The 25,270-nt window shown below is 37.6% G+C and overlaps 1 protein-coding gene across 3 annotated transcripts in view; it reads left to right on the top strand.

Annotated features, from left to right (window-relative positions):
- Positions 1-25,270, top strand: part of stt3b (STT3 oligosaccharyltransferase complex catalytic subunit B) — a 98,560-nt gene that overhangs the window by 18,487 nt on the left and 54,803 nt on the right. For 2 of the 3 annotated variants that reach the window (NM_001328161.2, XM_087285200.1), the window contains 2 exon segments: positions 20,678-20,786; positions 24,534-24,821. In NM_001328161.2, coding sequence (NP_001315090.1) covers positions 20,678-20,786; positions 24,534-24,821 — 397 coding nt within the window. 3 annotated transcript variants of the gene reach the window in all.

Below are 25,270 nucleotides of genomic sequence, written 5' to 3'. Positions count from 1 at the left end.
TTATTTATTTAATACAATTACAGACGTTACAGTAGGCTATTTCGCACCGTCATTGATCTGCAGTTATAAACAACTCCTGTTTATAGAAAAGTTATAGAAAAGTTAGTAATAAACATTTATACACAAGTATTTATGTGTGTAAAGCATTTGTTTTGTAAGATAAGATTTTTGATAAGATTTTCTAACCTTATTCAAATACTGTAATTAAATAAACCAATTTAAGAAAATTTATCGTAATTAAAGTTACTAACATTACAAATTCTCATGCCCGAGTGATTTTTAAATCCTCATTCAGTCATAGGTCTCAAACACATGCAAATGATTCATACATACTCAGTATTGCTAATCCTGCTATGTGACATATAGCAGGAACGATATATTGAGCAGCTCTATTACATACACCATAAAAAAAATGTAAGTTTAGGTAGGGTATGTGGAGAATATATTGCCACCTTTTCAAACCACCTTTTTTTTTCTTCTCCATCTCGTGTGATCTAAAATAAATCACACTGTGAAATGAGTTTGTTCATATTGCCCATATGCAACTCGCACTTTCTGTTTGCACAACAGAAATAGGAGCAACCAAAGCTCATATTGCTGATTTACCCCTCACCCCCAACTATTATTTTTTTTTATTTCCCCTCTTATCTCGCTCTCCGCTCGCTCTCCATCCATATGACATTATCCCTATCTACCCTTGTGTTAATTGAGCTTTCATCCTGGATCTCCCTGACTGGGCCTGCATTGTCTGTGACGGGCATTCAGATCTGAAGAAGCATTTGAGTGCCACTTATCTCTGAGCCGCTCTCTTGTATATCTGAATGAGATTCTACTTTTATTGGAGGATATGAGGAGAATTATAATGTTTCAGGGACCACGGGGCCCTTGTTGCCCACAGCTGGCCTTGAATATAAGTCATCGTATTAATTAGTCTTAGAAAGGACCCGAGGAGGCCAAGAATAGGTCATATTTTGACTGTGCTTACTGTAACCTTCTGAAGAACAGTTGGGAGCCACGTTTTAATGAGTTTGGTTTAAAATGGCACCAGTTGTTGCAAGGCACCTTTCGCTTTCTGGTTTGCATCCTTGATGCTGCTGTAGTTTGATCTCTGTTTGTGGCCTGTGTGTGTGTTTTGTCTGTTTGCGAGCTCATTAATATTACTACTTCCTGTTCAGCTGATAGGAGAGTTCAGTCATCTTTAACATTTGAGCGTTTGGCCGACTGAGTTGTTAGGTCTTGTGTTGGCATTTGCCTTTGAATAGTCACTTCATGGTCTGTTCTAGTGTGGTGGTGAAATAAGTGGTGAATGTGTGGATAATATAAAAAGCTTGTAGTTTTTTGCAGTGGAATAAAAGTTTATTTTTAATGCTCTCAATTTCAAGTTTACATTTTTCTCGTTCACATCACCCGTGCTAAATTCGCTCTCGCCGACCTTCCAATAACGATGTGCGTTCACCGCACCATCATTAGCTCTGGTCACCCTGTCAGTTACACCCTGATGATCAAATTATTGTTAGGTAATTAATTATATAAAAGCTTGTTTGTTTGTTTTTTTGTTTGTTTGTTTTTTTTTTTGTCATGGATTATCAAAATTTACTTCAATGCTCTCTATTTCAAGGTAATTTTTATTTTTTTTAAAAACTCGTTCACATCAGTGCTGCTACATTTGCTCTCGCCGACCTGGCAAAAACGTACATTCACAGCACTGCCATTTGCTCTTTTTTTTTTTTTTTGCCATGAAATATCAAAATTTACTTTAAAGCTCTCTATTTTAAGTAAATTATTATAATTTTTTTAACTCTCTTTACATCAGCACCACTAAACTTGCCAACAGCTATGTGCGTTCACAGCACAGTCATTCACACTGGTCACCCTGTCAATGCCACTCTGACAATCGAATTAATTAATTGTATAAAAGTGTGTTTGTTTTTGCCATGGAATATAAAACTTTACTTTAATGCTCTATTTTTCAAGTTGACTTTTTTCTCGTTCACATCACCTCTGCTAAATTTGCTCTGGCCGAACCTCTAACTACGATGATAGTTCACAGCACCGTAACATGTAAATCCCTCTCACTTGATGCTTCATTCTGGTGTGAAATGCACTGTTATAATGTTGACCTACCTGTTAAATGGAACCTGTTTAGAGGAATAATATAATGTGGATACAACATTTGTATTCTTTTTAGATACAAATGTTGGACATTAGGCTACATCTACCAAGTATTGTAGCCTACTGTCCAACAAGTGTATCCAAAAAGAGGCTATTAACCTCCAATTCGTTATTTAAACAATCTCTCTTTAAAAAAACAAACATAATCTTCAAAGTTGTTATAGTTAACATTTATTTAAAGTTATTTATGCAGACATAAATATGATGCAGTATATAAGGCAGCATTTCTGAGCTCGAGTTGCTGCACATTTTGTCAGACAAGTATAAATCTGAACTATTTGGCCAGCAGAAACCCACTTTATCCTTAACTGGTATATCGCCCACTCTTAAATGGAAGTACGGCTTTAGTTTCTTGTTTGCTTTAGCTGGGCTAGTTGTGTCTGTAGCCTTCACCCACTCAAGTTTCATTCATGCAGTGTCTCTGCTTGAGGTCAAAGGGGAGCAGTTAACATGGGTCCAATTGACATGATTACGGGGGCAGTTCAGTTTTTATTTTTTGTTCTTTTATACATAAGAAGTCTTGCTCCTTTGCTTATTGAAAACCACATGAGGTCTTCTGCAATGTAATGTACCACCTTGCCTATTTCTTCTTTATGATAGTTCAAAGCTGATGGATTTTCATCGTTTAAGTAAGTAGCAAGTTGGTTTTTTTCGTGGCAAGAAATGTTATAAATCCTATTGTCAATGTGTTATAAAATCATCCCTTTAACATTTAAGTAACTTAGAAACTTTCTATGCATTCACACTTTTCTTCATTTGGTCAATATGAAATTGTAAATCTCTTTTATGAAGTACTGTATGTTTTGCATACATAAAACTTACCAAACATCCAAATGATTCTGATCTAATCATGCTTGTATGTGCATTAACGTGATGATAGTATTTTATTACTTAAAAACAAGTTAAGAGCTTACAAAATGTTTAAAGGAGTCAGAATTTTTACCATGAATTTCTCAGTTATGGTCTTCTAATTATCTGAGGGGTATTGCACAAAAGTAGTATAAAGGATTAAGCTGGACTTTTGTGGCTATCCTGGCTGAATTTAGCATTGACTGCTTCAAAAGCAGTATAAATAAGCAAAATTATTTCACTATGGAGATTTATTCTTTGCAGCTAGCCTGCTAAAGAGCAGGCCAACCACCAGGCTAAGATTAATTCTAGTGATCTATATGTTAGTTTTGTTGTGAATGCTACTAGAAATGAATGTTTTACAGTTACTACATGCTCTTAACTGTTTACTTTGAAGTTTTGTCGTTGCAGCTGGTGTATTCTTTAAAATTTTCTTACCCCTTGGTTTTGAGAGTGGTCCTGAAAAATGTCTGTTTCGAGGGGTATCTAGCCCTTCCCCTTAGCCCTACGCCTTCAAGCTAAAGGAAAGAGGATTGCACTATCAACCCTTCACTTGATAGTGCAAAACGAGGGGTAAGGGGAAGGTCTAAGGGGGTAGAATTGGGATTGGGCCTAAGCCAGGAGGACCTGATTAAACTTGGTCAAGCTGTACTTTTTTCTGTTATCTTGGCTTTCTTGATTTCACTTTTGTGCAATACTTTTGTGAATTTCACTTCAGTGGAGATGCATCTCTTGTGCCTGTGATAAACTATAATAGGCTACATATCAACTATGATGGGAGAGACCAGGCTGATCTCATGAGGAAACGTAATTGTTTTATGTTTTGTCTGTTTAGTGGCTAATTTGTACAAATTCGTTCGGTTCAGCCGTACAAAAATGTACTACTAAATTGTATAAATGAGACTGTACGAATTAGCCACTAAATTCAAAAGTTACGAATTGCGTTTGGAGATTGAGATTGCGTTGGTAAGACCGCTTCACTTGATCGTCCACTACTATTGTTGATTTGTTGATGCCATGTTGTGTTCGTGTTAAACGTTCTTATTAAAAAGGCTGAATTGATTCGCAAATTATTCAAGAAGACTCTCCAGTTCACCTATTATATGTGTTTTACAAATAACATATTAGATGTAGGTCATACAAATGTTTTTTTTTTTTTTTTCATATTTAATCAACCGTTTATTTAACACAGGCTTTAAACATGGCCTCTAGATCGACAGTAGTTGTAAATGTAACTTGGTTTTTTGACTTGAGTCTTTTTATTTTTATTGAAATGTATATCTGCTAAATAATAATTATTAATGATTAAGTATATATGCGGGATCATTAGCAGTTTTTGGAGAAGGCTAGATAAATCTAGCTATAAAAATCTTTATCCTCTGTGTCTGCTTATTGAAATGTAAGATTACAAGTAGCACTGATTGCCTAATTATTGCAGACGGAGGTTTTCTAATCTGTCATCACACAGTGATATGCTAAATAGTAATCACTATGGTTTTTCGTCCCTCTTGGGTAAAGTTATTTGCTCTGTGTGTGATGCACAATACGACGCGGGCGACTTTGTGTGCCGAAACGGAATGGGTTTAATTAGGATGTGCTCACTTAACTGAGCTGCTTTGCATTCACAACACAAGCTTTACCCCTTGCCAATTACGGGCCCTCAAAGTTATTCCAAGAGCGTCGCTTTGATGTGCTTGTGTCAGGCGGGACGAACTCCTTGTCCTCATCCGGAAAACCTTCCGTATCTTTCCTCAAGGTTAATCAGTTCTTTTATGTTGGATTAAATCTCCAGGAAATGAACACAAAGCAAGTGAGATGTGAATTTGGCATTTGCTGTTTGGTTTTCCTCCTCCCATCGGCGATTAAAAAGATTAAAGCTTTTTCACGATGAGGCTTGATCGATGCTTAAATCATTCAGACTGATTGCATTGACCAGACGTGCTTGACGTGTGAATCGGGATTTCTTAAATCTTGTCAGGCGTTTCAAGACTTTCTGAAGCCCAATTTCACCTTTTAAAAGAACAGTCACCAAATCGCTTACGGCTGACCGATCTGTTGATCCAGTCAGTTCGCTTATGAAATCTTTTCATCCTTTTTGTTTCTTTTATAGTTTTTAGTCAGTGGCGGACCCATTGATGCAGAAGCATGTGCTTGAATTGCTTGCTAAATTTCTTATTGATTCAATTATAAGCTTAAAGCGGTAGTTTGCCCAAAAATGAAAACTGACTCTCTAAGCCAAGTAGAATGTTGGGAACTGTTAGTCATCGACATCCGAGATACTATGGAATTCATAGAAGCCTGTTTCCAGCATTCTTTAGAATATCTTCTTTTATTTATGAAAGAAAAAAAAAAACTGACCAATCAGCTTCATACTTTGTATGGAATATATAAACACACCCGAACACCCTGTGCTTTTAAATTCTCTCCATACATAAAACTTGCATCAGAGCTGCAGCAATGTTTTGTTAGTTTGTCATCCTCTAAAGAAACAGTTGAAGGTCAGCAAACAACGATAAAGGAGCGACCACAAAGCACTTTGAAAATGCTGAAGAAAACAATGCACCCGCAATTTCCACATGCTTTTAGATGCAATATATGACCGACTTACAAATAACCTTGTTCTACCATACATCAGCCATCCTGTATCCAACGTAACTTAATCCCATATCACAGATTCTGACTTTTTTGGCATCAAGTCTTCCTGTGCTGACCTCATCATCTCCTCTTCTCGCGCTTTTTAGGCGTGCTGCATTAAAATTTTGTCAAATACCATACTGCTGAAAAATCATGCTGTAAGTCAATTTGGTGCATGTCCAAATCATGATTTCAATTAATCGCACATCCCTATTTGTAATGAAGCGTTTTATGTACTGATTCCATTTATCTATAGTGTTTTTATTCTGAACTATGTTTACTTTAAGTGGCATGTAAACTCATTCGCTCTCTGTGAATATCACCATAAATGTTATCCAAACAACCTCAATGTGGGAACACCCACTGAAGGTTTGAATGTAATTCAAATAGGACTTTCACAAGTTGAGGGATTTAAATTGTTGATGAAGATGCACAAACTAGGACCCGCAGGCCAAAGTTGGTCCATGGTAACCTTTTGATTTGCCTCTTATCTTCAGAACGACAGGTATTTACTTTTTATAGGTTTATACAAATATGGTCATTTCTGACGTAACTTTACATTTTGTTTGTTTTGTTGTTAAGCTACAAAAAAAGCTAACTCAAGTTAAATGTATATTGATAAGTATTTTTGTTTATGTAAATGTGGTCACTTGACAGAGGACTATTCACAAGAAATCAGCAACTTGACTTGTGTATGCAGCATTGAACTCCATTTTGCACAAATGTTTTAAATTGTAATTCATTATAAGATGTAAAAAGATATAAAGCATTAGGTAGTAGTGTTTATATGATCACGATACTGGATTTCGAGACCATTCGGTAATGACATTTTAAAATAGTCCATTTCCCGCTAACATTTGAGCGCTGTTGAACCACAGATAAAGGGACACTGAAGGGTTTTAAAGCCATGAAGATGAGTCAATTTATTAGCTTATAAACAGACCAGCTGATCTTCGTGGCTTTAAAACGCTCCAGTGTCCCTGTATCTGTGGTTACACTCAGTAAATAGCAGTGAGTTCAGTGACCTGTTGACCTACATGGCCAATCACAGTCATTTCTATTGAGCATGTGATCACAATGGCAAATCAGCAACGTTTAAGAACGTCCTCAAAAGTTGGTGGAAAATGGATGTTTTTAAAATATCAGTACCGATTGGTGTCAAATTACAGTATCATGACAACACTATTAGGTACAGTATTTCCAATGAAGTAATTTTTGCTATTTTTAAATATTACGAAATAAATTAGGGAATTACCCATGGCAACTTTAATGCAATACAGTTTGCTATATTTACCTTCACAACCCTTAATCAAGTTTGGTTTTTTGGCCTTTTATAAGAAAATGTTTGGGCACCTCTGCTTTAAGACCATCTCATGTGCTTTTGCGTCGTCTGGATATATTTGGTTGTACTTGACAATGAGATTTCATTAGTTCACATTAGTCATTTTGAGTATGTTAACTTTAGTTCCCAGCTTAGATCCATTGAAAATTGTCAAACACAACTTTAATTTTAATATTAAATTGGATGTGGAAATAAACATTAAGATAAAGAAATTCTTTAATGATTGGAACCTAATTGCAAAGTCTTTCATCAATTCATTAATAATTATAGGTCTCATTTTTATTAACATTGTAAGCCAGTGCTAAAAGAATTAAATCTGATGGATTACAGCTCTAGAACATTTGATGTATAGTGCTTTGTAAAGGTCAGATTTTATTTAAATTCATAATTTAAATGCATAATCAATTTACACACACGACATTTGTAAATAATTAATTGTATTTCTTTTGGAAGGGGAAATAAAATGGCTGGAGTTAGCTTGCAGAGTGACCAAAATAAGTGTATTACTGCTTCATTGATTGGTTCAGGAGTGATGTAATCTTGTCAAATTGAGTTGTTTTGGGCTCTTGGTTTTTGGTTTGAAATCGGCCGTTAAAGAGTTTTGGTGCAGAGCCAAGTTTTTTTTTTTTTTTTTTTTTTTTTTTTTTTTTGGCCCAGAGCCTCTTTTTCTTTGTTGGAAACTCTGGATGCTTTCACAGTCTATTGATGACATGTCAGGCGTTGGACAGTAATGAAAATGTTTGAATATGTGTCAGGCTATTCTGAATATTTAACCTATGTGCATTAATTTGAAATGTTAAAGGATATATATGTCAAATGCAGTGTTAATTGTGACTGCAAGTTTTTTTTTCCATCTAAAATTGCTTCGAGTAAAATTCTATTATAGTTTGTCATATTTTAGTCTTCTGAATTTTTAGTTGGTCAACTAAATTGAAAAAAGATTTTTGTTGACTAAATGTACTCTGGTTACAGAAAAAAAAGTTTTTCTTTTTTCAAGCAGCAACCGTGAGTGATTTTCCTGCACTTAACAAAAAAAAACATTCCCTGCCTTTGAAAAGTTTTACGACAATCTGTGTTTTATGTCTATTAGGGTAGGTGAAGCCCTAACGCATGTCCTATGTGTGACATGATGTCAGATGCTCCGGAAAGTGAAATCTGAGAGAAAGTAAGATCGTGGATAAAAATAAGATTCTACAACCTTTCTTTGGCTTAATCCCTCCCGTTTTAGATCTTTTCTTAACACAAAATTGTCTGCAAATGTCAGGGCAATAGCCTAGTGGTTAGCGTGCCGGCAGTAGCACTTCAGGGCGTGCTGAGTTTGAATCCTGTTCGAGGTAATTTCCTGATTCTCACTTCGTTTTTCTGTCTTAAATACTTCCCTATCATCTCAATAAGGGCAAAAAGACCAAAAAAAAAAAAAATTATATTAATTGTCCGCAAATTTTCTGGGAATTTCCGCCACAAAATCAGTAATTTTTGTTGCAAATAAACGTTAAAAATATATTTTAGCACAAAAAATCGTTAAAAAAAAAAACTAGGTACTCTGATAACTAATACGTAGAATTATGTGTCGCCAATTAATCCACTTGTAAGGACAGTAGCCTCTTCAAAATGCATATTTTTGCAATTATTTAGCAAAACTTTTAATTCGAGTCTTTTTGGCCAGTCTGTTGAACAGTTTTAAGCTATTAAATGTAATAAAATCTAAAGAAATGCATTATATTAACCTTTTAAACTAAACTTAATTAAAATTTGGCAGGTTACCCAAAGTTAAAGTGTTTTTAGTTGTAATTAAAAAAATCATAGTGGGTATTCAATTTGTGTATTGTACAATTCTAAGTTTGTGATGCTAAATTTATTTATAATTTTATTTCTAAAACTCTAGGTCTTCAGTCTTTTATATTTCAAAGTAATGCAGAAATGTAATATTAACCAGTTATTGAAACTTGAAAACAGTTAGCTTTATCATATTAGGAAGAAATTTAATATGATATATGATAACCTATTAATGGAACAGAACATGAAGCCAGTTTTCGCCTAAAATTAGAGGATGTTTTCTATTCTAGTCCTTGTCTTTCACAGGGTTGAGTATTCTGCAAAGCACCAGCCGCCTTTTACTTCCTGACATATTTAATGCACACAGAGACGGTGCATCTCATTTTATAAGCCATAACTCCTTTTTCCATACATTATTCAGCTATCTGACTTCTTTCTGCTGAGTTGCTCTGCCTCAAGCAGTCTTGCTTAGGCAGACCCATTTTAATGGAGCAGGTAAAAAGAGCAAACTTAGCTGAAGCCCCATCACTCCACAGTCAAAACCTTCAACCTGGCTCTAACTTGCAATTTTTCTTTCTGTGGAAGGATCCATGAATTCTCGAAGCTCTTGTATTGTTGAGATTTGCTCTTTGTGACTGGATTTTGATGTCTGTTTTACACTGCTACAGTGCTACTGCTTCAGTATTCTTACTGCAGATAAAGCTGTGGGCTTTATCCATGCTGGTAAATGTTGCTCTGTTGCCTTTTTTTTTTTCTTGTCTGATGGTATAGCTGTTATGTTTTTAGCGGTTTTAAGTTCTTATGCTCATCTGTGGTACGACTGGCACAGGCCATGACATCGTTTTGTGATGCAGATGAACTAGAATCTAATGTTAATGAGTTGGAGATGTGTGTGTTTGTTTGGGCTTTACTGATTGAGGTCAGATAGACTGGCCCTACAGCCACTTTCAGAGCATATTAGGCAATAAAAACCCTCTTTTTTTATTCTTTGAAGGGTGAAAGACGGCCTCATTAGATCACAGTAATTGGCTTTTTGAAGAGGAAAAAGGGTTAGTGAAGGAATAAAAAAAAAAACAGGGATCATCCACAGATTGTTTCTCTCTGAAGCTACATCTATTTTTGTCCATTAGAAAACAGGGATATGCAGAATTGTTGGTGGTTTGCCTAAGTCTTGTTGTCTAATCAGGAAGCTCCTCATTTCAGGCTAGGTTCAGATTCAACTGACTCTGCGTGCTGCTTGAATTCAGCACTAGATGGGATTTAACACAATGTTTAAAACGAGCTGTGGTGTTCAAATTATGTGGAATTGGTGCCAAGCAATTTCCACAACAAAGTTTATCCTTTTGGATTTGAATGTGAATGGGTTTTAATGCAAGTCACAAATTGCCATTTAAGATCATGCTTGGGTGCAGTTTCTTGGCGTAATGGATTTTAGGGTGCTCACTATAGTAGCTTGCGTCTCTTGGATTATTTGCTCTGAACCAAGAAAGTCCTGGCTTGATTTGCATTCATTGTAAGTTAAGACTGAAGCTACTCACGCAAGGCGCAGTTGACTTGAATCGAGCGCGATTGCCCAATTTTTGTGCACATTTTGTCAATAATGCCTGTTCTGTAATCAGCAGTAAGTCTCCAGCATGTGCTTTTCAGATGGAACAGCTTGTAGTTGTAGTTCTGACAAGCTAGGCAAATCATGTTCATCCACATAGACGGTTTAATTGGGTGATTTATAAAATCAAAGATAATCAATGAAAGCGGGTAAATCTTCCATTTATTCATCAACTGCTGTGGGTTATTTCTGTTTCTTCATGTGTGTTTACTGTTTCTGCATGAGAGCACCCTCTGGCCTTTGAAGGAGATTCAGTAGTAGGGGTGTGAACCTACACTGGTCTCATGGTTTCGTTGGGATTATGCTATTGATTTGGTTCAACTCGATGTCATGTCGCATTGGTGATGCTTTCCATTAGGGTTGTCACGGTACTGGAATTCGAAGCCAATCGGCACAAAATTGAAAGAAAAAAAAATGTCCATTTCCCTTGAGCATTTGAGCGCTGTTAAAGGGCCATGAAACCCCTTGTTTCAGCAGGGTTTTTTCGCACCTCTACTTTGGAAAAAGTCAGGAAAGTGGGCGTGCCCAGCTCTTTTTAGGGGGAGTGTCTGAGGAGGGAAGGAAGGAAGGTCTGTAAAAGTTAGCATAAAAATGGGGAGTGTGTTTAGGCATGTGCGGATTTTCAGAGGCACAACAAACACACAGACGCAGGGGAGAAAAACAGTGACTGTGTTTACATGGACATCATTAATCAAATTATTTGCCAAATTATTAAATCGTGGACTTTAGCTGCAGTTTGGCTCTTTCATTCAGGAATTTCATTCATGTCCCTTGTGACAAACGAGATTTTGATTCTAGGAATTGCTGTAAGCGTGTATTTTTAATGCAATTGATACCGCACGGCGAATGAGGAAAAAAAAAAAACCTCCGCATTTCTCGGTAACTTAGATGCACTCGGCAGGTAGCGTCAAAGCTCTGCGTGTTATTCCTGTCACAAAATGCGGCGAAAATCCTACACGACGGTAAAAGTTTGATTGTGGTGCTTACATGTTTACACTCGGAGAGCAGCATTTACAGCAGATTATTCAGTCCATAATATTGTAGTGATATTAGAAATCATTTGACTAAGGTCTGTCTTTAAACACTGAAAGAGTACTGCTGACAAAACAAACTAACTTTGCCTCTAAATAAATAAACAAACAAAGACCTCTAATCGGTCACTTACCAAATCTGTAGAGATAGGACAATCAACACTAACTGAAGCCGTGTCTTTATTAAAAGGTAAAGAGTAAATTGATCTCACCATTTCCAGATGCAAAAAGCTCTCGAGTAAAAAAAAATGTTCCTTAGACACGTATTTCTGTCGCATGCACTGTAATCCATCTGAACACTGTAACAGGTAACAACAGTCTTCGATGCTATCATGCATGTTAAAAATGCATGTATACACATAAGAGCGCGCTGAATGATTTGAACCAAGTTTTACTAATGAATGAATGCAGCACACTCAGTAGTAATAAGGTACTCCCAGGTACAGACGTCGAGTCTATACGCTGGAATACACGCTAACATCTCATGGCCGTGACGCAGCTTCAAAAATGTGTTTCAAACCGGAAGTACGAATTTGCTCGAAATAACGCAAAAACAACCATTTTTCAATTTTCAGTGAAATACGTGTGTCCTATTGGTGTTTTTAGCAGCGTGGGACACATATACGACTGTCAACAGCTCAAAAACTGTGTTTTGGTGTTTCGTAACCCTTTAAGAGTGTTCCTAAACAGTGCTGAATTGCTATTGTGTTCACGTGCTCAACAGAAATTACTGTGATTGGCCATGAAGGTCATCAGTTCACCAAACTCAACGCAGTTTACTGAGTGTAATCACAGATACAAGGACACTGGAGTGTCATGGCGATCAGCTGGTTTGTCTATAAGCTGACATACGAGCAATCTGCTGGTTACTCGCGGCTTTAAACATTTCTAAAAAAAAAAAAAAGACTTTGTGTTTCTATTACCCAAATATGCCTGTGGACACACTATAGCTACACAGCGTTCTGTCCAAACAGCTTATAAAAGATGACTTTCTTCATTGGTGCCCTTTAAACCAAGGATATTGCAGTCAACTGCAAGCTTGGATTCAGTTATGTCTGCACCTAATCAATAATCAAAGTTTTATTGTTATATGAAAGAAACTATCTATAACCAACTTTAAAATGTATTGCAGCCTGTTTTTATTGCCACTTGCAGGTCTGGTGAATTTAATTAAAACCCTTTTTGCAGTTTGTTTATTTATGAACTTCGAATTGCATTAGATGTCTTGGCTGTAACATTTTGGAATAGATTTTTTTATTAGGGCTGCTTAACAGTTTTCCTCAAAGTTTGTGTTTGCAGTGCTTTTCTTTTTCATCAGCAGCAGCAGATGCCTGTTCTCTCCAAAATTGAAACTCCTCGTACGTTCCTTGCTTGCATCACGATTAAATTGATGAAGGTGATGCAGGTATAATGTCAGCCATCAAATTTAATATGACAAGCTACCTAGCCTGACGACTAGGTTTAAATTTATGACAGTCATTTTTTCTACGACCTCATTGAGTCTGAAATATCTTTTGGTCTGTGAAATGTGTGAGGTGTGATTTAAGAGGAGGAAAGGGATTTAACAGAAACCAATACTTGAGTTCAGACTAGCCCCTCACTGTTATGATAACCCCAGTCATGGTGAGACATTTGAAATCGAATAGGCTGTCTCGCCTCTTCATTCATTCATTTTCTTGTCGGCTTAGTCCCTTTATTAATCCGGGGTCGCCACAGCGGGATGAACCGCCAACTTATCCAGCAAGTTTTTACGCAGCGGATGCCCTTCCAGCCGCAACCCATCTCTGGGAAACATCCACACACACATCCACACACACTACGGACAATTTAGCTTACCTAATTCACCTGTACCGCATGTCTTTGGACTGTGGGGGAAACCGGAGCACCCGGAGGAAACCCACGCAAAGGCAGGAAGAACATGCAAACTCCACACAGAAATGCCAACTGAGCCGAGGTTCGAACCAGCGACCTTCTTGCTGTGAGGCAACAGCACTACCTACTGCGCCACTGCATCTGCTCTTGATTTTTCTATTTCTTTCTGCACAGTGACTTATCCCAGGGTTTATTGGCTACTTGTATGGCACAAGGCATTTTGCACCAATTTTAATGGAAGTCTATATTCAATAATAGATGGGGGCGGCACGGTCTCCTCAATGGTTATCACTGTCGCCTCATAGCAAGGTGGTCACTGGTATGAGTCCCAGCTGTTTCCGTTGGCATTTCTGTGTAGAGTTTGCATGTTCTCCCTGTGTTGGCATGGGTTTTGGGTGCTTCGGTTTCCCCCACAGTCCAAAGACATGCGGTAAAGGTAAATTGAATTACATTTTTTATGTTATCGTTATTGCTTCGATATCAAAATGAGATATTTTTAAGAAAGATTACGTAATTGTACAAAACTGTTTGCCTTGCACATGCGTGGGTTGAACTGGACTTGTTCAGTGCACTATAATTGAGCTTTCCTCTCATTGTTTATACCTTCAAAGTCCACCCTTTCTTTGTGTGGTATTGCTGAGCGTTATTAACTCCATGGTTAAATAACCATATTCCTTATTATTGTATATATGTTTAATAGAGTGTCACATGCTAAGCTACTCATTGGGTTGTTTTAAATGTAATATGATTTTTTTGTGAAATTATTGCTTTTTTGCTTTGAGTAGGTTATTCATATTTTTAAAATCTCTTAAGTCCTAAGCGTTATCAGTTATCGATATTGGCCAAAAAACATATCGTTGCATCCTTAGTGTTTCCGAATACTGGGTTATGGCTAGAAGGGCATCCACTACATAAAACATATGCCGGAATGGTTAGCGCTTTATTTCGCTGTGGCAACCGTTGATTAATAAAGGACTAAGCCAAAGGAGAATGAACGAATAAATGAATGAATGCATGAATGATAGACGGAATTTCAGTTCACCATTGATTTGTTGCCGTCTTTGAATACTTCAGTGTATAAAAATGCCTTGTCCTTCTTCTAAAGTTTCAGCATTTGTGTTAAAGGCTTCTTTATGCGTCAAGGTTAAGCTCTTTCAGTATGTAAGTGGAATTATTACATTTCTTGCATCATTTCTTAACTTTACATGCTATATTCCATCTTCTCCAAGCAACAAGAAATTAACAGTCACGCCTTCACTGCATTATAATGAACTATAAACCAATCCTTGTACCTCTATCTACTTAAAGCCATCTTGCTTTTTTAAAGTACCTTGCCGCTTACAACTTTGGACTTTAGACGCTTTGTCTGTACAAAAGGTTATGGTTTGAGCAACCTTTATGTCTAGCATTTTCAGCCACGCCTTCAGCAGCAATTTCCCCCCCATACCCTGTGCAGTGGCTGTTAATAAATGTTAGGTTGCAGAACACAATTAAATGGGACCTTTTCAAAGCTGTGCATGTATGTCCACGCAGTGTGAAATTGAGTTTTATGAAGAGCGGAGTTCAGATTTGGTGGGAACGTCGAGCGGAACACATGTCATGGAGGTTAAACTGCAGATGAAAGATTTCCAGTCCATCGCTCGCATAAGGACATTGCTATGTATTCAGCTGATAATGCAGTCACAAAATCTGATAGTTCTGCACATTGTCTGCTGAGGGTTACCCCACCTTAAAAATCTCATGGCTCAGTTTCGCTCTGGGTCATTTCCAGGTGACTTCTGTGATCTTATTTCCTGGGGATGATTGTTGAAAAAGGGTATGCAGTCATGGGAAAATTATTATTTTTTTATGTTCAGGAGTTGCTTTATTCATTTAATTATTTTTTTTTTTAAATGATACTGTAAATTCAGATTTGCCGTCACAGAATTGAATGTCATTTTAAAATGTATTCAAATGCATCAGACAGATGTGGCATTAATGAGCATAAGATCCCTTTTCAAAAACATTGTAGATTAAACTGATTTTTACTTGCCCTGCCAAAATTTTCACTGGTCCCACCCCAAAAAAAAAGTTTATAGGCATTTAACTTGCTCACAACATCCAATCAGATAAGAGGAACTGAAAAGCAATATGGTGGTTACGACTTCACAGAGAAGGTAGCATTTAAAGGCTGTTTTTTGATTGTAAGACTGTATTGTCATGCAATTGACAAATAGTCATAGACAAATTAAACTTTGGCAGCACTATCCAGATCGGACCAGTAACAATTCTGTCCCATGCGTCTCTCATGCTGGCACCAAGCCATCGGACCGTACTTATTGTTAAACGCTGTTAAGCAACATTATTATAGTTAATGAAAACAAACAAAAACTAAAATTTAAAATAATTCTCGTCAACTGAAATAAAAATAAAAAATAGATCTGAAATTGTATTGTGTACATACAAAACTAACTGAAACTAACTAAAATAACTGGAAAAAACGTCCTTTGTTTTCATCTTTGTCAATTTATTTAATACATGTATGGCTTTTAGAAGTAAATATATTTACTTTTGAGGTGCCTACGGGTCAAACACCTGGCAGCACAGAGTCTGTAATCCTGATGTCATTGGCCAGATCAAGCAGGTTATACTCCAGTCATCCTCACTGATGCTCCTGCGACAAAAACAATGAGTAGAAATGACCGCAGCTTGGCCCAAGCAGAGACGTAAAAATATTTATTTAACACATTTGTGCCCAATAATGGGTTTTATTTTTGTATTAGTGATCCTGATCGAAAACGGATCGTTCTTTTTACCCAGATCTTCTAAGTGAACCGGTTGAACTAAACCAAATCGAATTGAATTGAATTTGAAACAATTTGCATCTCCATTAAGCACTTATACACAAACAACTTTTTAGCATGCCTAAAACCTCCCTCTGACTTGAAATAAACCAATTTTCCGAGTTATTCAGTTAGTAGAAAAGTACACTGAGATAAGATTGAAGTAGCGATGAACTGATAATACTGCGCATGTGTGATTCAGCAAGTGAACCGAAAACACAATGGGACATGACAGCCTGCTGTGACTGAAACAAACTTGAACAATTACAGCGCTTGTCAACCGAGGGCTTAAATAAGAGGATCTGGTTAAACGCAAGTTTATTTCATAACAGAAAGTCATAATGGAATTTAAATAAGATAATCATGCTTCAGTTGGGCTGCAAAACTTAATTGTAATAAACTTTTCATATCTTGATGTTTTAACTGACTGAAATTGTTATTGCTGACTACATATTTTTGGTATGTTAAGTCCTAACATGGGAGTATTTTTACAAAAGATCCGGGTTGCGTTAAAGATCAGAGATATGTTACTTAAGGCTGCTATCTTGTGGGCTGTTGTATTTGAATTTGAGGATGGGTAGATGATAAGTAGTCATGTGTCCTTTGCATGCATGTTTCAAAAATGTATCTTTGGTTGAGTTTTTATTATACAATATTTATTCTGATGATTTTGAATCTTGCACCAAACAAATATTCTTATTGAGAAAAACATTTAGAAAAAAAAACTAAAACCAATACTGAAACTAAAACGAACCTGAAACAAAGCAATTTAAAAATCTAAAATGTAGTAAATCTACCCCTATAAACTAATTAAAACAAACTAAATTTGAAAACAGTCTAAACAAAATAAAAACTAAAACTAATGAAAAATCCCAAAGTATTCTAACTTTGGTCTATTGTCCTGAGTGTCTCTCACGCTGGCCAAAGGCCATCAGGCAGTCCTTATTGTTGAGCCCTGGTAAGCAAGCAACAAGGTTGAATAGTGTTCTAATAGATAAATAGTGGATATGAGTTGCCTACACTGAAATTTTAGCAAAACTCTTGCCAGCCACAAACTTTTAAAGGTAATGCATGTAACTTGAGGTAAATGTCACTCGAGCAAAGCATTTAGTGTCTCTTTCAAGTGTCTTTAGGATATTTGCAACCAAAAACTGGCCATTTTATTTCACAAATGTTTAAATTGTTATTTCTGTCACGATCATTTCCCTCAAAAAAGGTTATTAAATGCATGTACATAATTTAGTGGGTACTTCTGCACTGCAGTGGTTCGGTCACAGGCACTTTTATCAGAAAACTGGATTATATCTAGCTTTAGTTTAAAAAGTTTACTTTCTAAAAGGGCCAAAAGCGCCCATAGTTCAAAAACAGTCATTAACGGAATCCATTCAACTCCTAGCAGTGTATAACAAGTCTCTTTAATGCAAGCCAGTTCACTCGACGGGCATCTTCATAACTGCATCCCTGGGCAGCGATTCATGTCGATAATAGGCATTCAGGAACAAAGTCTATTTGCTTGAATGTGGGAAAGAAATCTCCAGAACATTGCATTTCAATAATGCATCTCATATCAGCAATGAAATCAGACGACAAGAATATCGTATAGATTTGCCTGGCGCATTTATGTTGTTCCCTTGCAGAAAGAACATTGCTGTCTTCAATGAATGCCAAGGATTGGGTCAGATAACAGATCGTGATGGAGAGTTTGACCATGCCAGTAAAGGTTTCTGAATCTTTATCCTCTCTAGAGAGGGAAGGAAGGTCGGCGAGGTTGGGGATGCACGCAGTGTCAGTTTGGAGTCAGGGTCAGTGATGGACGGTTTGTATGCTTTTGAAGGGGTCTTTAAATACGCATGATTCACAGTTCTGTCGTTCCTCCTACTCGAGCGCCAGGTTGCCAGATTCTCCTGCAAAGGCTGAGCTTCTTGCCAGCGAGATGGCAGTATTACAAAATAGTGAGGACATTAATCTGATGGCTGGGCATGTGCTGACACTTGCCATCCTTGCACAATCTGATTAAATAAATCCAGAAGTAATGCTTTTGCTATCCGGGCGAACGTAACTTGCTCGTATTAACAATAGAAGCAATCGGGAATCCACTGGAGCTGTAAACTTTCAATAAAAGAGCAATATTTGATGGACCCCAGCCAGGGCTGATGCTATATACTATATTAATGATAGGGAGAGTTAGCAATGTCCTTTTTAATAGTTGTGACGTAGGACCAATTGAAATTGCAAGTCATTTTTGCCACTGTGCGATTGATCATTAAAAGGTCACACTCTACATTCAGAATCCCATGCGATCTTATTCTTAAATGACTGTGATTTAGATTGTTTATTAAGTCTTTGACAATGTGACATAATGACTGGAGTGCAGATGTGTTCATGCTGCTGTTGACCTATTTAATTATGTGCTACAAATTCATTATCTCAAATTCTTTGATAGTAGTTTATATAACTCCTTATTTCTATAGCAGCAATGAAAATGGACTAATCACCTTGATAGTAGATGGCTAGAAGCATGTTAAATGTATTTGAATTGATCTTTTGATATACAAATAATTTATTGAGCAATGAATAGGGCTGGGTGAAATGGCCTAATTAAAATCTCAATTTATTAAACATTTTAACTTTTACTATTACAATTAATAAGTAATTATTTTATTTGTTTATTTAGTTTTTTCATAGTTCACTGACAATTTTGTACAGTAAATATTCTCACATATTACAAGTGAGATTTTTAAATGTAGGATGCTTTACAGATTTTAAAATAATTGAAGTAAACACACGCTATCTACTATCTATGAATATTTATTGAACTTCAACGCTGAACAACTAAAATGAAAACACACATTGCCTAAAAAATGGCTGTTTGTGCTGCCCACCCTCATCACTGTTACCAAACCGACCAATCACAAAGCATGTGCTACGCGACGTTGTAATGTTTAGTTAAATTTTTTTGAGAAGTGCGCGGGTATGCGAACGCTACAACGGATCGGAAGTGTGCACTTGGCAGAAGTATAATATCAGAATAATACAAGTATAAATGATAATATAATAAGTATAAATTAGCTTTAACAGAGTGGGGTCACATGACACTACACACAAGTGGGGAAATAAATAGAAACAATTGACCTGGAAAAATTTGATCGATTCTAGGTTCTGACTGTCGAATTCGATTACTTTGTACGATTAATTGCCCAGCCCTTGCAATAAATGAGGTGAAGTCTTTGAGTGTTTAAAAAATCTTTTCAATGGATTTGTTTAGACGTGAAGTAGGACTGCACTATATTGGAAAAACTGACATTGCAATATTTAGATTTTTTGCTATTACATATTATGAGTACAATTTCACAAGATTACTTTATTTGGAAAGACTTTGATGGAGATGATTTTTAAAGTGGAATGAATCTGCGTAAAATGTACAGAAAAATGTTTACAAATTAAGTGTCCTTAATGTTTCTGGGTTCACTCAAGGTTTATGGCTGTATTTTATTATGCTGCCGGTAGGAATTGTATTTGCTTACCACCCAGTGCTCGTGTCTTTCATTGTTTGCTGGAGTTTGTTAAAATATCACCTGCATAAATTTAACAAACTCATGCATTTTTGTGAAGCAGGCTTTGCTTAGGCTTTTAATTTTCTTTGCATATGAAGCAGTCACACAGCGCTCTGCCTTGAAAAGCTAGTCATCTTCTATTGTTAGTGATGGAAAGGTTCGAAATGACTACTCTGGAGTTTGGAGAGATAGCAGGACACAGTTTGCTGAACTTGGACTGATAAAGGCATTAGAGCGGATTACACAGTTTAATTACAGCCGTGTTTGTAGTGCTTTTGTTTGAGCTTTTCTTAATCTGGTGTGCATCAAATTAATGCTTCTAATTCATAAAGACTATCAGGAAATGCGTTATTTTAAGCGTTTTTTTAATGTTTGAATTCTTTATAAATTAAATGAATTAAATGCCTCAAAGTTATGTTTGAATGTTTTAATTTTTGCTAAAAATAGCTTTAGATATAATTGTGTATATATAGCATTATGCCAGTACATATTTTGTATGCGTGTGTGCGTTCTCTCCCCCATCTCCTTTTGCTTTTCTTCATGAGCAGGTGTCTTAAATAAAACTCCTGAATTGTTTGCTATTTATTTGTTCATCTTGTGCCAGAAAAACTGGCCTAAAGGACAATCCAGCAAAAATCCTTGTTCATGAATGCATGACTGATTGAACAGCTGTCTTCCAGTCTGTGCACTGAAACAACAATTCGTGTCCTTCGAAATGTGTCCTTCAAGATTAAACCATTGAAAGTTAATCAAAACAAGCTTTTCTATTTGATTAAGTGCTTCATAGTTAGTTGTTTACCATTTCCATTCTCCTGTTGTTGTGTTTGTGGTTTGACACTGATGGTGATTGTCAATTGAGTATTTGTAATTAATGCAGTGTCTTAACACAGAGAGCTCTGAACACTACCAGAACACACCTCATCTCACCATGTAGAACATCGTACATTATCACCATGCTTATAAAATGCAAGGTTTTCTGCTTTTGGATAAAAAGTGACTGTCTTTTTTTGGGTCTACAGGTTCAACTACAGATCAACTCATCATCTCACCACTAATGGTTTTTATGAGTTCCTCAACTGGTTTGACGAGAGGGCCTGGTACCCACTGGGCAGAATAGTAGGAGGAACGGTAGGTCATTTTTTATAAATTTTTTCTTGGGCTTTTATTTAAATTTCCTTTCCTTTTTAATTTATTCAATTTTTCTAGTAACAATTATAAAAAGGGGCTCATTTCCATTAGTTCATATTACATAACTTTTGTCATGGTTATTATTGTTAAACTATATTTTTAATTAAATAATACTTTACTAAAGGTAAATATCTACTAACAAATGATGTTTTAGTAAGGCAACATTTATTTTTGCAGCATTTATTATTTCATATTTTACAGTTTACTGTTTATCCATAAATCCATCCATCCCTTTGTCCACCCATCTAATTGTCCCATCCGTCCATCCATCCCTCTGTCCATCTAATTGTCTAGCCATCGGTCCGTCCAATTGTCCGTCTAGCCATCGGTCCGTCCAATTGTCCGTCTAGCCATCGGTCCGTCCAATTGTCCGTCTAGCCATCGGTCCGTCCAATTGTCCGTCTAGCCATCGGTCCGTCCAATTGTCCGTCTAGCCATCGGTCCGTCCAATTGTCCGTCTAGCCATCGGTCCGTCCAATTGTCCGTCTAGCCATCGGTCCGTCCAATTGTCCGTCTAGCCATCGGTCCGTCCAATTGTCCGTCTAGCCATCTGTCCGTCCAATTGTCCGTCTAGCCATCGGTCCGTCCAATTGTCCGTCTAGCCATCGGTCCGTCCAATTGTCCGTCTAGCCATCGGTCCGTCCAATTGTCCGTCTAGCCATCGGTCCGTCCAATTGTCCGTCTAGCCATCGGTCCGTCCAATTGTCCGTCTAGCCATCCGTCCGTCCGGTTGTCCGTCTAGCCATCCGTCCGTCCGGTTGTCCGTCTAGCCATCCGTCCGTCCGGTTGTCCGTCTAGCCATCCGTCCGTCCGGTTGTCCGTCTAGCCATCCGTCCGTCCGGTTGTCCGTCTAGCCATCCGTCCGTCCGGTTGTCCGTCTAACCATCCGTCCGTCTAGCCTTCCGTCCGTCCAGTTGTCCGCCTAGCCATCCGTCCGTCCAGTTGTCCTTCTAGCCGTCCATCCAATTGTCTGTCCGTCCATCTATGCATCCATCCAATGGTCTTTCCGTCTATCCATTCATCCAATTCTCTGTCCATCCATCCATTCATCCGTCTATTCATCCAGTTGTCTGTCTGTCCATCTATTCATCCAATCGTCTGTCTGTCCGTCCATCCCAATGGTCTGTCCGTCCATCCATCTGTCCATCCAATTGTCCTTTCGTTCATTCAATTGTCCTGTCCATCCATCCATTCAATTGTCCGTGTGTCCATCCATTCATCCAATTGTCTGTCCGTCCATCCATCTATTCATCCAATTGTCTGTCCATTCATTCTTCAGTCCATCCAATTGTCCTTTCGTTCATTCAATTGTCTCGTCTATCCATCTATCCATCTGTCAGTCTGTCTGTCTTTTAGGTTTGAGACATGTAAACTGACAGGACTTAAGGATAAAAATAAGTGACTTCTGGCATTCATTTTACTAAACCAAAAAAGGCTAGTTTGCCTTACAATTATCGAAAAAATATTGCCACAGAAACTGACTGAGTGCATGAATTGTTTTATGCAGTCAATTATGACTCGGCATCACTAACAGCATTTAAAAATTGTCCACTCCTTTCCAACTTTCTGACTGACTCTCTTATTCGACAGCAGAACTGTTACACCATAAAGTTAGAACAGTTAAACAGTGTTTGTTCATACACCGCATAAATACAGAATACTTTTCCAGTTATGCTCTTTTCAAATTGCTAGTTCTGTTTTGTTGGTGCTTTGACAGTAGTCCTTGTTAGCCTATGACCTGTATATGGTAGAAATGGAGTTTAAATTCATGCCAAAGTCTGTTTGTGTGCAAGCGCCTGTGGACAGACAGCCTCCGGATGATTTGTACTTGAAAACAGCATCTTTGGTCCCTAAATAAGGCCACCCCCTTTAACGCTCACTGTCACCGAGAAAAGCACTGCTGCTGAACCTAATGAGCTCGTTGGCTGGCTGGAGAAAGTTTGGCGAGCGTTTGGCATCTGACAGCTCTGGTGTTGGAGCTGTGGGGGGGCTGCAGGAGGCAGAGAACAGCATCTGTTGTTGTGTACAGTTCAAGCCGTCGTTATACGGCCTTCAGAGCAGGCCAGTCTGTTCCCAGCACAGCCTGCAGATTGCTGTTCATAGCAGGAGAGATGGAGAGAGATGAAAGGCTAGGAATGTGGAGGTAAAGAACGAGGTGTATATCTTTTCTCGCCTCTGTTTGGCTGCTAAATCCAACTTGGAAAGTAAGAAAAGGTCATTTTTTATTTTGTGTCACACCAGGAAAATTCAGAAGTTTGCCTCCTTTGGTCCTCATGACCAAAAACAATGTTGTTGTTTAAGTTTAGTTTGGTTTGCTTTCACATTGTCCTTTTTGCAAGTGAACCAGAAATTGTAAACACAACTACAATTGTATAAAGTTTATTGAACAGAAATGCATTAAACTTAATTCACATATACTTGTATAGTGCTTTTCACTAGCAGCTTCTCAAAAGGTGTACATTATTACATTAGTTAAAATCAAAAACGTTAAGCAGTTGTGTTTGGGGTTGGCAGTTTATAAATGTAGTTAACCTGCTTTTACAATGTAGATTGTGTCAGAGCAGCATCACATAAAGTATAGTAAATTTAATCAGTGTAGTTGTTTTCAGAGTTCAGTTCATTTTAATAATCACTACTGAGAGTCCAAACACTGAAGAGAAAATCCATTGATGCACAGCTCTACAGATCCTGAACTATGCAAGCTAGTGGTGACAGCGGCGAGGAAAAATCTCGAAAGAAACCAGGCTCAGTTGGGCACAACCATTTCTCCACTGGCCAAACGTCTTGTGCAGAGCTGCAGTCTAGGTGCCGGAGGCTGGAAGCTGGAAGCGAAGACTTGTCTGTCCCTGGAGTGTCGCAGGAATCAGTCTCATGCTCTTCACTCCACCATGACCACCACAGTAGCTGCTCAGGATAAGGCCTTGTCCAGGATATGGAAACCTCATCTCGTCACTGGTTTTTAATCGAATCAGTGACGCTGTGTAGTCTGAGGGCCTCGGGATGAGTATCCCTAGGTTGAAATAGAGAATAAAGAGAATAATTAGCGTAGCTGCTGTTCATAGTGGACATAAACAATATGCAGAAACCTTTGTGGAGCACGTTCATGTATCATACCGCTAAGTGATGCACTGAGTGAATGCTTTACTTAACACATCTTTAATTTAGTGTTGAATTGGAAGAGTGTGTCTGAGCCTCAGACGTTATCAGAAAGGCTATTCCAGAGTTTGGGAGCCATAAATGAGAAGGCTCTACCTGCTTTACTCGACTTCGCTATTCTAGGTACTACCAGAAGCCCTGAGTTTTGAGATCTTAAAGAGCGGGTTGGATTGTAGTGAGACAGAAGGTTGGTTGAGTAAACAGCAATTATCATTAGAATCTACACAACAATAAGTGCAGTGTTTTGATGTGATCCGGTTATATTGTGGTTTTGTGACTGCTGGAGTTGGTTGATGCATGGTTTTTATTCTAACAGTTATGCTTTTTTAGGAGTAGGCTTTTTTTTTTTATTGTGCATTTGGGCGGGTTTTGGACTGCTTTTGGGCTGGAAAAAGTCAAGTGAATCAAATATTTAGGAATGTTTACAGACTTTCTCAAACATTTTTTTCATCCCTCTCCTGAATTACTCCAGGCAAAAGTCTGCTTGATCGATTGGTGTTAATGGCATCTCTCATATCTGCTCTTTTACAGGTGTATCCTGGTCTGATGGTGACGGCGGGCCTGATTCACTATGTACTGAATCTGCTTCATGTGACGGTGCATATACGTGATGTTTGTGTGTTCCTGGCTCCTGTCTTCAGTGGCTTGACTGCCATTTCTACTTTCCTGTTGACGCGGGAGCTGTGGAACCAGGGCGCTGGACTATTGGCAGCGTGTTTCATCGCCATTGTACCAGGCTACATTTCCCGCTCTGTGGCTGGCTCTTTTGACAACGAGGGCATTGCCATTTTTGCCTTGCAGTTTACTTACTACTTATGGGTAAGTTGTATTAATGTCACCGTTTTGTGTTTGTCTTTATTGTTGTTTTCTCATTATCTTTATTCAGTACAATTATCCAGTTTGATTATGTGGAATATATATATATATATATATATATATATATATATATATATATATATATATATATATATATAATTAATACGATAATATACGATTAAAGTATTTCTTTTCTGAAAAGTAGCCATGCCAACTTTAATTTAATACTGTTTGGTTTATTTATCTTCAGCCCACCACCCTCAATCAAGTTTGGTTTTTGGCCCTTATCAAGAAACTTTTGCCACCCCTGGTTTAAATTAATTAATTAATCAGGAAGATAAAGTTATCTGGTTGTTATTAGTCGGGTCTTTGAATCACATAATTCATGGTTTCTGCTACATTCATTCTTCTATGGTGGGGCGCCACGCCAAAATTTATCCCGCTACGGCTAC

This window comes from Danio rerio, chromosome 16 (genome assembly GCF_052040795.2).
Source record: "Danio rerio strain M-AB ecotype USA chromosome 16, GRCz13ab, whole genome shotgun sequence".
Lineage (NCBI taxonomy): Eukaryota > Metazoa > Chordata > Actinopteri > Cypriniformes > Danionidae > Danio > Danio rerio.
The sequence above is the reverse complement of the archived record's forward strand: the minus strand, read 5'-3'. Positions and strand labels throughout refer to the sequence as shown.